Source organism: Cyprinodon variegatus, unplaced genomic scaffold (assembly GCF_000732505.1).
Source record: "Cyprinodon variegatus isolate N-32 unplaced genomic scaffold, C_variegatus-1.0 Scaffold5, whole genome shotgun sequence".
NCBI classification, from domain to species: Eukaryota; Metazoa; Chordata; class Actinopteri; order Cyprinodontiformes; family Cyprinodontidae; genus Cyprinodon; species Cyprinodon variegatus.
Genome location: NW_015150458.1, coordinates 3,092,458 through 3,106,985, shown reverse-complemented (window position 1 = coordinate 3,106,985; position 14,528 = coordinate 3,092,458). Strand labels below are relative to the sequence as shown.

The following is a 14,528-nucleotide window of genomic DNA, read 5'->3' as shown; positions in this document are numbered from 1 at the left end:
ACCTCATTCTGGACTATTATAACAGGTTCAGTCTGAGGGTTGCAGCAGGATCCATAACATCGGACTGGCACAAGCTGGAGAAGGGAATCATCACCGGATGTACCATTACAGTGATCCTCTTCGCACTTGCTATGAACATGTTGGCGAAGTCCACCGAGGTTCAGTGCAGATGGCCCCTAACCAAGTCTGGTGTCAGGCAGCCGCCCATCAGGGCCTTCATGGACGACCTGACCGTGACAACATCAAATGTCCCAGGGAGCAGGTGGTTCTTGAAGGGGCTGGAAGAACTGAACACCTGGGCCGGCATGAACTTTAAGCCTGCAAAATCGAGATCCCTTGTGCTAAAGAGAGGAAAAGTCACCAACAAGTTCATCTTTACACTTGGCGGCACCCAGATACCATCTATCACCGACAAGCCGGTGAAGAGTCTGGGAAAGGTTTTGAACTGCAGCCTGAGAGACACAGCGGCCATCAACGCGACCAATCAAGATCTGGAGGCTTGGCTAGCCACGGTGGACAAATCAGGACCTACCTGGCAAGTTCAAGGCCTGGGTGTACCAACATGGCATCCTTTCAAGGATTTTCTGGCCCCTCCTTGTGTATGAGGTCCCGATCTCCACAGTTGAAGGCTTTGAAAGGAGAGTCAGCAGGTTCCTGCGGAAGTGGCTGGGTCTACCGCGGAGCCTGAGCAGCATCACCCTATACGGAAAGAACAACATGCTGAAGCTCCCCTTCAGCAGCCTTAATGAGGAATTCAAGGTGAGCCGAACTAGGGAGGTGCTGCAATACAGAGAGTCATGTGACCCAAAAGTCTCTCAGGCTGGTATCGAGGTCCGGACGGGGCGGAAGTGGAGGGCGGCAGAGGCTGTGGAAGTGGCGGAGTCACGACTGCGGCACAGGACGCTGGTGGGGACAATGGCTCGGGGAAGAGCAGGCCTTGGTAGCAGCACAACACCATGCTGCGGGAAGGCAAAGAAGAAGAGGAGGAGAACGCTGCTCCAAGAAGAAGTGCGGGCAGCAGTGGAAAAAGAGCGGGTAGGCAGGGTGCTTGGAATGCGGCAGCAGGGAGCCTGGATGCGATGGGAGCAAGCAGCAGAGCGCAAAGTCATGTGGACTGAACTGTGGAAAGCTGAGCCCCAGCGCATAAAATTCCTGGTCCAGGCTGTATACGATGTATTGCCAAGCCCGTCTTACCTGTTCTGTTGGGGGAAGGTGGAGTCACCAGCGTGTGCCCTGTGCCAGAAGAGAGGGACCCTGGAGCACATCTTTAGCTGCTGTCCGAGGAGCCTGAGTGAGGGGCGCTACTGCTGTAGTCATGACCAGGTCTTGAAGGCCATAGTGAACACCATCTGCAGTGGAATAGCCCACTGCAAGCGCCTCCGACGAGCAAAGAAGACTATCTCCTTGATCAGAGCTGGAGAAGGATCTGCTCACAATGGCACAGGACTGGGAGCTGATGGCAGACTTGGGGAAAACAACTGAAGTTCCCAGAAAATGTGGCCAAAACATCACTAAGGCCAGACGTTGTGCTGACCTCAGCAACATCGAAGAAGGTTGTGCTTCTGGAGCTCACGGTCCCTTGGGAAGACCGCATCGAGGAGGCCAACGAGAGAATGAGGGCTAAGTACAGCGATCTGGTGGAGCAGTGTTGGCTCAATGGGTGGCGAGNAACCCACGTGGTCTGAAGATCCACCAGACCAAGATGAGATGTGTGCAGACGGAGCAAGTGTCACAGCGCGCAGGGATCCTCCCTGGTGAGACGCAGGAGGAGCTAGGCCTGGAGCCAAACCATAGTGCCCAGAACCTCCAAGTGGTACAAGCCCCAAACCCACACAGACCACCAGAACATCGTCGGGTTAGATGGCCCCAAGTTAATAGGGAGCATGAGTGGCGCCAGTTTGATGAGGACACCGACTCCATCTTAGAAGCAACAGCCAAGGGGGAAGTCGATTGGTGTCTCCAGACCATGACCACCATCATCATTAGCATAGCAGCTGAGAGATTTGGCCTGGAGGAGAAGAAAGCAGGGAGACTGCCCTACACCATGAGCAACCGAGCACACAAGATCCACCAGCTTAGGGTCTGAGGCGGCAGTTTAAGCAGGTAAGAGAGGAGGAGAGGGGACCTCTCTCAGAGCTGCGCAACATACTTCGAAAGAAGCTCCTGACTTTGAGGAGGGCTGAGTGGCATAGGAGAAGAAGGAAGGAAAGAACCAGGAAGCGCACTGCCTTTCTAGCAAACCCATTTGGGTTTACGAAGCAGCTGCAGAAGCGTAGTGGTCAACTTACCTATTCCAAAGCAGAGGTTGACCATCACCTGGCTGCAACCTATGGAGATGCATCCAGGGAGCAAGACCTGGGAGACTGCCAGTCCCTGATTGACCCACCAGCACCAACGGTGGACTTCGAGGGGAGGGAGCCCAGCTGGAAGGAGATCATGGAGGTAGTCAAAAAGGCAAGATCAAGCTCAGCTCCAGGACCTAGTGGGGTACCTTACAAGGTGTACAAGAACTGCCCAAAGTTACTCCACAGGCTCTGGAGGATTTTGAAGGTAATCTGGAGAAGGGGAAAGGTTGCCGAGCAGTGGCGATTTGCAGAAGGCGTATGGATTCCGAAGGAGGAAGGATCTACAAACATCGATCAGTTTAGAACCATCTTCCTGCTCAGTGTTGAAGGGAAATTATTCTTCAGCATTGTGGCAAGGCATCTAACTGACAACCTCCTCAGGAACTCCTACATCGACACCTCGGTCCAGAAGGGAGGGATCCCAAAGATACCAGGGTGTCTGGAGCACAATGGCGTGGTCACTCAGCTGATCAGGGAAGCCAGAGAGAGCAAGGGAGATTTAGTCGTGCTGTGGCTGGACCTTGCGAACGCATACGGATCCATACCTCATAAGCTTGTTGAACGGACACTGTGCCGCCACCATGTCCCAGCCAAGTTCAGAGACCTCATTCTGGACTATTATAACAGGTTCAGTCTGAGGGTTGCAGCAGGATCCATAACATCGGACTGGCACAAGCTGGAGAAGGGAATCATCACCGGATGTACCATTACAGTGATCCTCTTCGCACTTGCTATGAACATGTTGGCGAAGTCCACCGAGGTTCAGTGCAGATGGCCCCTAACCAAGTCTGGTGTCAGGCAGCCGCCCATCAGGGCCTTCATGGACGACCTGACCGTGACAACATCAAATGTCCCAGGGAGCAGGTGGTTCTTGAAGGGGCTGGAAGAACTGAACACCTGGGCCGGCATGAACTTTAAGCCTGCAAAATCGAGATCCCTTGTGCTAAAGAGAGGAAAAGTCACCAACAAGTTCATCTTTACACTTGGCGGCACCCAGATACCATCTATCACCGACAAGCCGGTGAAGAGTCTGGGAAAGGTTTTGAACTGCAGCCTGAGAGACACAGCGGCCATCAACGCGACCAATCAAGATCTGGAGGCTTGGCTAGCCACGGTGGACAAATCAGGACCTACCTGGCAAGTTCAAGGCCTGGGTGTACCAACATGGCATCCTTTCAAGGATTTTCTGGCCCCTCCTTGTGTATGAGGTCCCGATCTCCACAGTTGAAGGCTTTGAAAGGAGAGTCAGCAGGTTCCTGCGGAAGTGGCTGGGTCTACCGCGGAGCCTGAGCAGCATCACCCTATACGGAAAGAACAACATGCTGAAGCTCCCCTTCAGCAGCCTTAATGAGGAATTCAAGGTGAGCCGAACTAGGGAGGTGCTGCAATACAGAGAGTCATGTGACCCAAAAGTCTCTCAGGCTGGTATCGAGGTCCGGACGGGGCGGAAGTGGAGGGCGGCAGAGGCTGTGGAAGTGGCGGAGTCACGANAAATCAGACCTTCCAAAACCTTGCTCTGTCTTTAATGGCCCTTCATCTCATTATATCTTTAATAAATTGAGCTAAATTGATTGGTATTAATTCTTTATTAATTTTGATTGATTAGGAATCAAGCCTGATTCCTTACCCAGACTGTTGTTTGCTTATTATGCTAGAATAAACTTACATGATATTAAAGCTCCATGATTTTCATCTGCTCTTACCCACACAATACGTTTCTTCAATCCATAACAAATAGAACATTTACTGAAAAATGTATTAGTTTTCACATATATAATCTGTGCAAAATTTCAGAAGAGCTCTCAGTTTTTTGTTTTTGTTAATTCTTCACACAGAAATCATATTTTGAATTCAAATTTGAGTTAAAGACCAGCACCTCCAACAATTGTGACTGATCCAAAACTATTTTAAGGATGTGTTTGCCCCACTATCCACTGCTGTTAAAATGTAAGCAACAAAAAGAAGCAAAAAAAAGAAATTCAAAAGCCCCATGCAAAACCAGATTTTTAGGAATCTTATTCTACAGTTTTATTCCCTGGTTTCTAACCTTAACATTTGGCAATACATTTAAAACAAAATTGATCATCTAAAAACCCTGATTCCCAATATACAGGAATACAAAGACCTATTTTATTTAAAGTACTGGAAGATGAAGTGAATTTACATGTCATTTAGTCTTCTTCATTTGTGAATATATGCTTTATTAACATGTCATAAGAATGTGAAATTAAAGGTATTTATTTGTGCTTATTCCATGTTTTTACTTAGGCTTACATGATTAAATTAAGTCAACACCTTCTCGACATTAAATAGGTTTATGTTTTTTACATCAGAGATCCAACCAGATCATCTGAATAATTAAGTTTCTCTGTAAATTTTGTGCAGGAAAAGTTAAGAGAGGAGCGTGAGGCAAAACGTGACCAGCTGGATGGAAGACATGACTACATCCTCGGCATTGTGGCCTTATGCCTGGGTCTGGAGGAATCAGAAGTCCAAGATGCCATTCTGGAAGGAAATCAGGTAATTCCATTAAACTATAACTGAAAAGTTATGCTTAGCTTTGCAAAAAACAACAATAGCCTTTAATTTTTCACTGATGTCAAATGTTTGTATTATGGATGTTCTAAGGGTTTTTTCTACTACATTTACTTTTATTATAAACCAAGAAGTCAGTTATCAAAGAAAATGTAGGCCATCATTTTTGTCGGGTAACTTGATTAATATTAAATTTAAAATATTAAGCAATGCTGTTTGGCAAAGTTAACATTACATTTTAATAGAACATAACACATTCAATGTTAGATAATTTTTTAATTACAAATTTGTTAGTTTATTTGCTTACAGCTATTATTCTACATCTTATTATTTTATTTGAATGTGTTGTAACATCTTGCTCAAAGTAAAGTCTCACTAAGAAGATTTTAGTTTTGTTTCTTACTTTATTTTTTATTTTTTTTTGCATTTGAAACAGCTTGATCGTATGGAGCAATTTTTTTTGGAAAACGGTCTCCCACACCTCATGCTGTATTATCAGGAAACTGAATCTACAAAAGGAGGTAACAGAAAAAAAAAAGAATACTCAATGGATCAAAGTAGACAAACTGTCTTTAATGCAATTATTGTTGACACTGGTGAGAACATTGAAAACAGTCCAGCAGAAATATGAAGGCTGATGATGACTAACTCCTTATTTCTGCAGCTGCAGCCGCACTACCCACCCAGCTTGATTCCCACCGGCACAATCACACAAAGAAAGTGTTTGTAACTGATGGAAAGGATGTGGCATTGACCGGCATTTGCATCTTCTTCACCAGAGCAAAACCTTTGAGAGCAATAACCTCTGCGAACATACACAGTGTGAGTCCGTGTTTTTCTAAAAGCATAGACCTTTATTTTATAGCAGCAAATTATGTTTTGAAACTAAAATACAAATTAAGCCTCAACTATGACAGTGACATGTAAAAATTGAACAAAAACAGAAAACAGCTAAAGTTAAAAATATTTTTCCTTAGTAAGTTAGACCTGAAATGAAGCCATCTGGTATGTTAATGCTACGTATTAATGTCCAGTTCTAGAAACAAGTGATTTTATAAAAAACAAAATTAAACAAAAACCTTAATCTTTTTAATTCAGGGTGTATTTCCAAATGGCCGTTGAAAATATCGTGCAAAATATTTTATAAAAGGATGTTAATCTTTGCTTTAAAAAAATAAAAATAAAACCAGCTAAAAATAAGTCTAACCGGAAATTAATCTTGAGGGATAAACAGTTCCCACGAATCCTTGCTATATCTAAAGATAAGCTGGGCTACAGGAGTGTTCATCAATAGCCTTGTGATATCACAGCTTGTTTGGGTCATGGATTGTAACTGCCCACATGCTGCCTGCAGCAAAGCTAATCACTTCTGTTTGAAACAGGTCATGTGTGCTACTGGTCATAGCCAAACAAAGAAAGATACAGCAATGTGGATTTGTTTCATCTATACACAAATTGGACAGAATTTTTGCCTTTAGTTAACCCTCATATCCTCCTTGGGGTCCATTTGACCCCATTCAATGTTTGTCATTCAAAATATACCAGTTAACCTTTTTTTTTTTTTTTTTGCTTCATATTTCTTGACTTTTCCTAATTTGATGGGGACAACTGATAACATAAACATTTTTTATGTGCTTTTATGTACACACACTGCACACAATTTTATCCTCAGGGGTCAGTTTGACTCCAAGCTGTTTTAGCCTGTGGTGTGACCTAACATGTCCAAAGCTGCAAGTCCAGGAGATCCACTTTAGTTGATAAATTTTGTTCTATTCCCATGAGAACCTTGATACTGTATATCTGCACCATGGGCATGAAGGTGTGTATGTGTTATTGTGTGACCTTCTGAACTCACACCTGCCGAAGTAGAACTGAATATTCCTGCTCTGTGGAGGGCGGGAAATTCCTGCAAGGACATTGGTAGTTCATGCAAAATCAGAGAGGAGTAAATATAAAAGCTTGCATAGTAATTCTCTATCTGAATAATTCCTCACTGTGCTCTGAGTGTACTGACATCTTCACGCTCTCTTTGAAAATTTTTGGAAAAATTTACTGTCAAAGAAGTTTTGGTACAGCTACAGTATTTGACAGTGAAAGGGACTCAGAGGAGATTTTATTCTGGGAAAGAGGACTCTGTTCAGGGGGACCCTGATTTTGAGGGATTCTAATCTGATGAGAATCAGAGTGTTGACCCTCCTGTTGTCCCTGAACCACCTTCAGACACAATCTCTTCCAAAAATGGAAAGATAATATGGGCTCTTTCCCCAATGAAACAGTTAAAACATATTTAGCTACTTAATGAGAACCTTTTTTTTAATGGATTCAGCTTCTACTCTTTAAGCTAAAATTTTGAATCAGAAAAGCTTTATTGCCAAGTAATGTTTTACATGTAAGAAAAAATGGCTTTGGTAAAAAGGTGGCTGTTATACAAAAAAGTAGCGTTTTTTGGGATTTTCAAACAACAGACATTAACCTGTCTAAGTTACATGCTAAGTTAAATCTTCTCACCATTTTGGCAGTTTTTGTCACACTATAAAAAAAGTTTTTATCCTTGCAAATCATCACCCCTGTTCTCTTGCTGTGACTGAGACTCAGCAAAGCAACTAGGTTAAAGGGAGCATGCAGTGCAACACACTCACATGCATGCCTAGAAAATTCAACCTGAATCACTCTCTTACAAATTGTCTAATGGGGATCGTAGAAGCAACTGCGGTACATAGAGGAAACCTCATTTTACACTTGAGGCAATCAAAGGGCATGTATATTTACCTTTTAAACATGCACAACGCAGCTTTAAATAACATGAAATGTCCAAAAGTGCTGCACAAATAAAAAATAAAATAATTAAATCGTCTGAAATTATTCAGGGGTCTTTAGGTCCAAACACCAGAATTTCCATTTGGCTCATTAAGATTCAAGACATTTTGAGCCAACCAAGTCTTGATGTCATTGGAGGCATTAACACATTGCAGTAACGATGCCAGGGGTCTATTATCAGTCTTCCTTATTGGCATATAAATTTGGATGGGAGTCTTCATATTTCCAGAAGACTTGACACAGAGAATACAGAGTGCAATCATAAAGGTGCCGTAACAGAATCTTGAGGGACTTCACAATAAAGTGGTGAAGAAGAGAGGGAGATTCTCTCTACATTTCTTTGTAATGTTCTTGGACCATGAACCCCTTCATTTTTTCATCTTTGTTTTTTTAACCCTATTTATCTACATAATTTTTTATTGTTTTCATTTTAAAACAGCAGCACACATGTTGCTGGGATAGACTTTGTGTTTTCCTCTCAGTCTCAGGTAGATTTTGACAAAATCAAAGTATGTTATTTAATAGAAGTATACTATGATGTTTTTGTTTCCATAATAAAAGGACACCTTTCCAAATTTGCAGGAGGTGAGCTTCAATATGTTGGACGCCACAGAAGGTGGGCTTTTAAAAAGCGTGGAGCAGTTGTTCTCAGACGTCTTCATCCCCGCACTAAGGGAAACAAACCATGGTTGGGGTGAATTGGCCAGTCCCCAGGCTCAGGGTGTAAAACAGGAGTTTATATCTTCACTTGAAAGATTTGTCTCTGTTTTGAAGGGTGCACAGGAGAGCCTACAAGAACTGGTAGGTGACAAACACCACTAATCAACAATTAACCTGGTTAACAATCATCTGCTTGTTAACCTATGAACAACTTGGAAAAAACAAAGATAATGTAATATTCAAAGTAAAGCATAAGGACTAAATATGGATAAAAGCTATATGAAAACCTAATAACTGCTTTAAGAAGTTGGAGCGGTCATGTTTCTGCAGATGAAATAAAAAAAAAAATGTCTTTACACAACAAAAAAAAAACATGGACATGAAGCCCAACTGTTCACCACAAAAAAAAATCTGTAAGAAAAAGTGAAAATAATCCTTCTTTGTTTTGCCTTCAGGTTACTTTGAAGCAATGTGACGCGCTTGACCTGGAGTTGTTGAAATCACCTGCGGATTACAAAGCAGCAGCCAACAACAAAGACACTACTGAAAAGATAGAAGCCTGCATGAAAGTTTGGATCAAACAAATAGAACAGGTGAGACAATTGTCTCCACAGTCTCACCAATTATATTTCATGTTAAAATCAACTACAGTCTTAATAGCTTTTCTGTTCTACTAAACTGCTTATGGACACAATTTATGAGCATCTTTTTCTGCTTAAATTGTCTGACAAAGCAGAATACATCAATGGTATAATAAGGATTTAAATTGATACATGTGTAAAGATAAAACTAGAAGAACAAATAAATGAATTATCGGTTCTTCTTCTTGTTTATAATAAGAGCTAGCCAGGTTGGTTAATGTATTTCTTTTTTAAATACTGGCTCCTTAACTAATAGTGACTCTTCCTCCCTCTAAAACTGTGAACAAGGTGGAGGAAATCTTTGATCATGCATGGATTAAATAAAATGTCCAGAGATTTCTAATCAAATTAGAATTTAAAGACTTAGAGAAAAACACTGGTTGGTTTATGTTAAGGACCCAAATAACAGCCAAAAAACTAATTATTTTGTTTTGATTAATCTTATATATCTAAAAAAATTGACATATAGAAAAGGTATCTCATAGAATATCAGCCAGTGGCTGATGTAATCATACAAATATAAAACACTGTAGAGATGATGTGAGCAAAGACAAAGTACATCCAATGTGTTCTTCAGGTTCTTGCTGAAACTAAACTGCTGAGAAAAGTGACTGATGACCTCGGGCCCAGGGACGAACTGAACTACTGGAAGAAAAGGATGTCTAGCATTAACTATCTTTTGGACCAGCTGAAAACTCCACAATTCAGCTCAGTACTAGGTGTCCTTCTGCTGGCAAAATCTAAACTAATCAAGGTCAGAAATTATGCTCATTCATTAATGGAAGATTTACCACATATAAAAGAAAAACTTGTAAACATTATGTTGAATACTATGCATCAATGTAACTAAATCACTAATGTTTTTGTTGTAGCCATGGCAGGAACTAGACAGAAGGCTTACTGATGCTGTTAATAAGGCTAAAGACAACGTTAATTATCTCTATTGCTTAGAGAAGTTTTATGACCCACTCTACAACAGTGATCCTGTAAGTATAGAAAGAACACAAACAGAACCATGTATGTTGCATATAGAACAAGTAAACCAAATGGCTTATCATTGGTCATAATGTACTTACATCACCTTCCAGGTATCAATGGTGGAGGCAATCCCTGGTTTGATGAATGCCATCAAGTCAATGTACAATATTTCTCCCCATTACAACACATCTGAAAACATAATGACTCTGCTTGTCAAGGTACTGTAGCTTTGCTTGTTACATCAAACCTATATTCTTTGAAGCTCATGTGACCACATTGCTTAGCTGTTGTAGTGATTAACTATTGAGATGACTCACACCAGCTCACATGACATAGAAACTGCACACGTATACTAATCATGAAACAGATGGCCAAATTCCATTCTGGGATATTCAATGCTGCAGCATTTTACTTTAAATCAACAGAGTAGAAACATTTTTTTCAGAACGGTTGCATCAAACACAGGAACAAGTTCTGCTGTGAAAAGGTTAATATTAACCTCAGATTGTTTCAATGTGAATTTCCTGTAGAGACTGCATGACTAGACTGTGTGTAATGTCTCTGACACAGGACATTGAAATAAAGCATATTGCAATAGATGAATAAGGCAGAGTGGTATGAACGTCTCACTACTTATAGATATAATAAAAGTATCAAACTGGATGACAATGATTTACAAAACAACCTTTACTTCCAGGTCACCAATCAGATGATCACTTCTTGCAAAGCCTACATCACAAATAATGGTTCAAATTCAATCTGGGACCAACCTCAGCAGGAGGTTATTGATAAAATCAAAGCTACAATTCGACTAAATCAGGTATGGGATACTTATTGAAAAAAATTGTACTACTGTTTCTTATTTGTGGTCTTTGGTATCATATTATTCAGTTCTGTTTTCATATTAACACTTATATATCACAGTACGCTTTTGTTGGGTAATGAACTTTGTTTTGTGTGAAACTGTGTCGCTCAGGAATATCAGCGGTGTTTTCATAAGACCAAGGAGGAGCAGGAACAAACTCCCTCTATGAGAAAGTTTGACATCTGTGAGGTGTACATCTTTGGGAAATTTGATTCATTCCAGCAGCGCTTAAACAAGATCCTGGAGATGTTTAAGACCCTCTCCACCTACTCTGTACTGCAGGACTCTAAGAGTCAAAGGTTTAATACCATATCCACAAGATTTCAAGTAAGTGTACAGAGTTGTTAAACTAGAAGTGTTTGAAGTTCTTTTATCATACAGATTGGATTACATAAAATCTTAATGTTACTTCCTAGCAGAGCTTGTACAATAGTTCTGTGATATTAGATTTCAAATATAGTCATGCCTTATGCCTAAAATCAGAGAGCAAGATACTTGTACTTTATATTTTATATAAATTGTGAATTTTCATATTATAATTTTGTATTATTACTTGAAAATGATTATATACTGATTGTCATACTCCCTTGCTATGAAAATGTTATATGCTTATTAAAATTTAAGGTTTTACTAGGTTCCTTTAACATTATGATTGTTTAATATTGTTTGCTTTCACTGTAAATGCAGCTTCATTTAACTATGAGTGGCAATGTAGCTGGGATGAAAGAATTGACCTATTATGATTCAACAGTCCAAACAACTGTCATTTATCTTGTTTTTCCTTGAGCATACAGTGAAGTATGCCATCATGTTTGTCTTTACTTCCTTTGATGTACAGACTGCAGATATACAGGCAAAATGGGAGGTAATGTCTCATCGTGTTCTTTAGCCCTTAACTTGCATGATCTAATTATACTTTTCTGCATGCAGTGGTCAATAAAATATCTATAAACTGTGTCAGGATATATAACTAATGAAAATACTGACGGCACAAAGTATTCTGATCATTATTATTTTTCCTCCTTTTCTATTTTTTAACTTTTAACTGTGCTCCACTGATATTTACTTTAAGTCGAGAGAGTTGAATTGCTTCTTTTTGTTGATGTTTTCTTCCTACACTGTTTGCAAAGCTTTCATGCTTGTTGCCTCTAATGCTTTCCAAGAACTCTAGGCTGACATAAATTACACAATCCAGTACAATATGATTTGTTGTCTTACCGTAGCTTATATCCTTCATTCATAATATCACACAGATGCTATTTATCTGGAAAAAAACATGCATGTTTCACTTCAGTTTTTTGAAACAAACCAGATAACACCCTCTAATGCATGAAATGCATTGAAGATTGTGATTCTAACATTTAGCAAAATGAGAAAAGGTTTAAGATTTGCAAATAGTTTTGCAAGATTTATTTTTTATTCAGGCTAAATTTTAAGCTGTGGCATTTTCGAGAGGTATCATCTTTACACTGTCACACATTTTGAGATGGTTAGACATTAAAACATTAAGTCATTTTAGTATTAAAAAAGATTCTGTTTAAGCTTTAACTTAAAGCAACAGAACTCATTTAAATACCAAAGAAAATTGTTTATCTGAAAATTTTTTTTTAAGACTTGTTCTTGGTTATATGTTTTTGTCTGACAGGCTACAGTTAAGACTATAAAGGAAAAGAACTACAGTTTCCTCGACTACAGGATGACTGACTTTGATGTTGATTATGAGACATTCTGTGAAAGCACATCCTTTCTTCATGTAAGTAAATTGGGGAAGTGGGGTATTTTAAAAGACCAGAATAAAGCTCTGTATGTTGATTTTATTTGAAGTCCGCTCAAATTTGGGAACATTTTTGTAACCTGTAAGTTTTTGCTGCATGTATTTGTACATACAGAATCAACTGAAGAAGTTCATGGGGGATACATTAGCAGAGATTAAGAACACAAAAAGAGCTTTAAATGAGCTGGAAAAATTCGAAAGGTAGTTTCTTCCATTTACCATTGTTAATCTCTTGTTCTGCCACAGTTGAAACTAGATTCAATGCAACTGCTTGTATATTTTTCACCAACTAAAACAGACTTGGCATCCCTAATCTTGGGATTGATGAAAAGTATCAGCAGATCTTGCAGAATTACGGTCGGGATCTTGAAATGATTTCCAACACCTATGCTAAGCAAAAACTGGACCCTCCCATTGCCCAGGATATGCCTCCAGTGGCAGGTCGGATCATGTGGGCTCGGCATCTGTACAGCAAAATTCAGGATCCCATGGATATCTTCAAAAAGGTTTTCATTTCATTTTTCTTGATTTATATCTCATAAAAACTCACCTTTACACTTTTAAGAAGAATTTTTCTTATAATTCATGCTTCTTTTCCTTGTTAGCATGAAGACATTCTTTCCACAGTAGAGGCTAAAGTGATTATCAGGAAATTTAACAGAGTAGCCAGGATCCTGTTGGAGTATGAAATGCTGCATCATCAAAGCTGGATGACGAAGGTACAGAAAACTCAGCAAAAGATCTAAATAATTGCAAAAAGATGCGAGCAGAGTGATACATTAATAACGCAAATAGTAATTCCTATAATACAATATTTAGATTGTCTGACTTGGTACATGCGTGTGTGTTTATACCTTTGTGTGTATACATGGGGAGGTGTCTGCATGTTAGTGCATGTCTAGGCACAGTCATATTGTATATATCTTCATCCCATTTAGATGGAGAATACCAAGGTGTGCCTAGAGATCCCCCTCTTACTTTGGTCTTCTGGAAAGCTGGCTGTGAACTTCAGACCAGAGATACATGAACAGATCAGAGAGACTGACTTCATGAAGCATATGAATCTGGAGATCCCTCCTTTTGGTGCTTTCTTGCAGAACACGGGGGACATACTGAAGATGAACTGTGATGAATTACAGGTGAGTGTCACAAAAGTGGTAGTAAGAGGGGGGATTTGTAACTTGATATAATTTAATCTTGATTTTCTTTATATGCATTGATAGATGTCCACTGGATATGTCCTTTTAATATTTGTTTTACTGTACTAACAGTATAAAAAAGGATTTTTTGTTTTGTTTTTACAGTTTAGGCTGAGTGAAAACACCAGAGTAAGAGCCAAGATTCAAACTGTATTTGAGAAACTGCTCAGGCCACATGTTGCCAAGGTAAGATAATTTTTTGAAAGTCAGTTTAAATTAAGTGGTTTAAAATAGGGTGATATGGTTAGCATACTGAGTGGTAAGATTTAATAAACAGCATTTAATTCTTCATTCATTGATTAACTAATTAATTCTGTGTTCATTAATGACATTTCTTATATTATGCAAGTTTTTGAAAAGGTATGGTTACATGCATACTGTGTAGTAAATTCTATCTGCTGATTTTTAATGGCATCAAATATCCCACTTTACTTACTGTACATTAAGTTTGCAATTTATTATTATTATTACTACGTAATATTATTATTTAGATCATCGTTATTATTTAATTTTACTTTAGGATTGATAAAGTACTTTGGAACTGAGTTGAATTTAATTTAATTTATTTTTTTTAATAGTTAAATATAACCCTACCTTAATTGATCAGAATCAGTGTCAGAAAAAGCTTTTATATTCAACCAAGGTTTATTTGAATGTTGGATGCATGGGCGTAGGTTTGCATAGGGACCATAGGGACATGTCCCTACCAAAATT

The 14,528-nt window shown here is 39.5% G+C and overlaps 1 protein-coding gene across 1 annotated transcript in view; it reads left to right on the top strand.

The window, feature by feature from the left end:
* dnah5 (dynein, axonemal, heavy chain 5) overlaps positions 1-14,528 on the top strand; it is a 103,998-nt gene that overhangs the window by 5,061 nt on the left and 84,409 nt on the right. Inside the window, exons 2-18 of the mRNA XM_015373911.1 lie at positions 4,731-4,865; positions 5,317-5,401; positions 5,545-5,702; positions 8,280-8,498; positions 8,813-8,950; positions 9,576-9,752; positions 9,871-9,984; positions 10,087-10,194; positions 10,674-10,796; positions 10,953-11,168; positions 11,680-11,706; positions 12,487-12,594; positions 12,731-12,816; positions 12,914-13,121; positions 13,221-13,334; positions 13,554-13,754; positions 13,920-14,000. Coding sequence (XP_015229397.1) covers positions 4,731-4,865; positions 5,317-5,401; positions 5,545-5,702; positions 8,280-8,498; positions 8,813-8,950; positions 9,576-9,752; positions 9,871-9,984; positions 10,087-10,194; positions 10,674-10,796; positions 10,953-11,168; positions 11,680-11,706; positions 12,487-12,594; positions 12,731-12,816; positions 12,914-13,121; positions 13,221-13,334; positions 13,554-13,754; positions 13,920-14,000 — 2,298 coding nt within the window. The remainder of the gene's footprint in view (positions 1-4,730; positions 4,866-5,316; positions 5,402-5,544; positions 5,703-8,279; positions 8,499-8,812; positions 8,951-9,575; positions 9,753-9,870; positions 9,985-10,086; positions 10,195-10,673; positions 10,797-10,952; positions 11,169-11,679; positions 11,707-12,486; positions 12,595-12,730; positions 12,817-12,913; positions 13,122-13,220; positions 13,335-13,553; positions 13,755-13,919; positions 14,001-14,528) is intronic.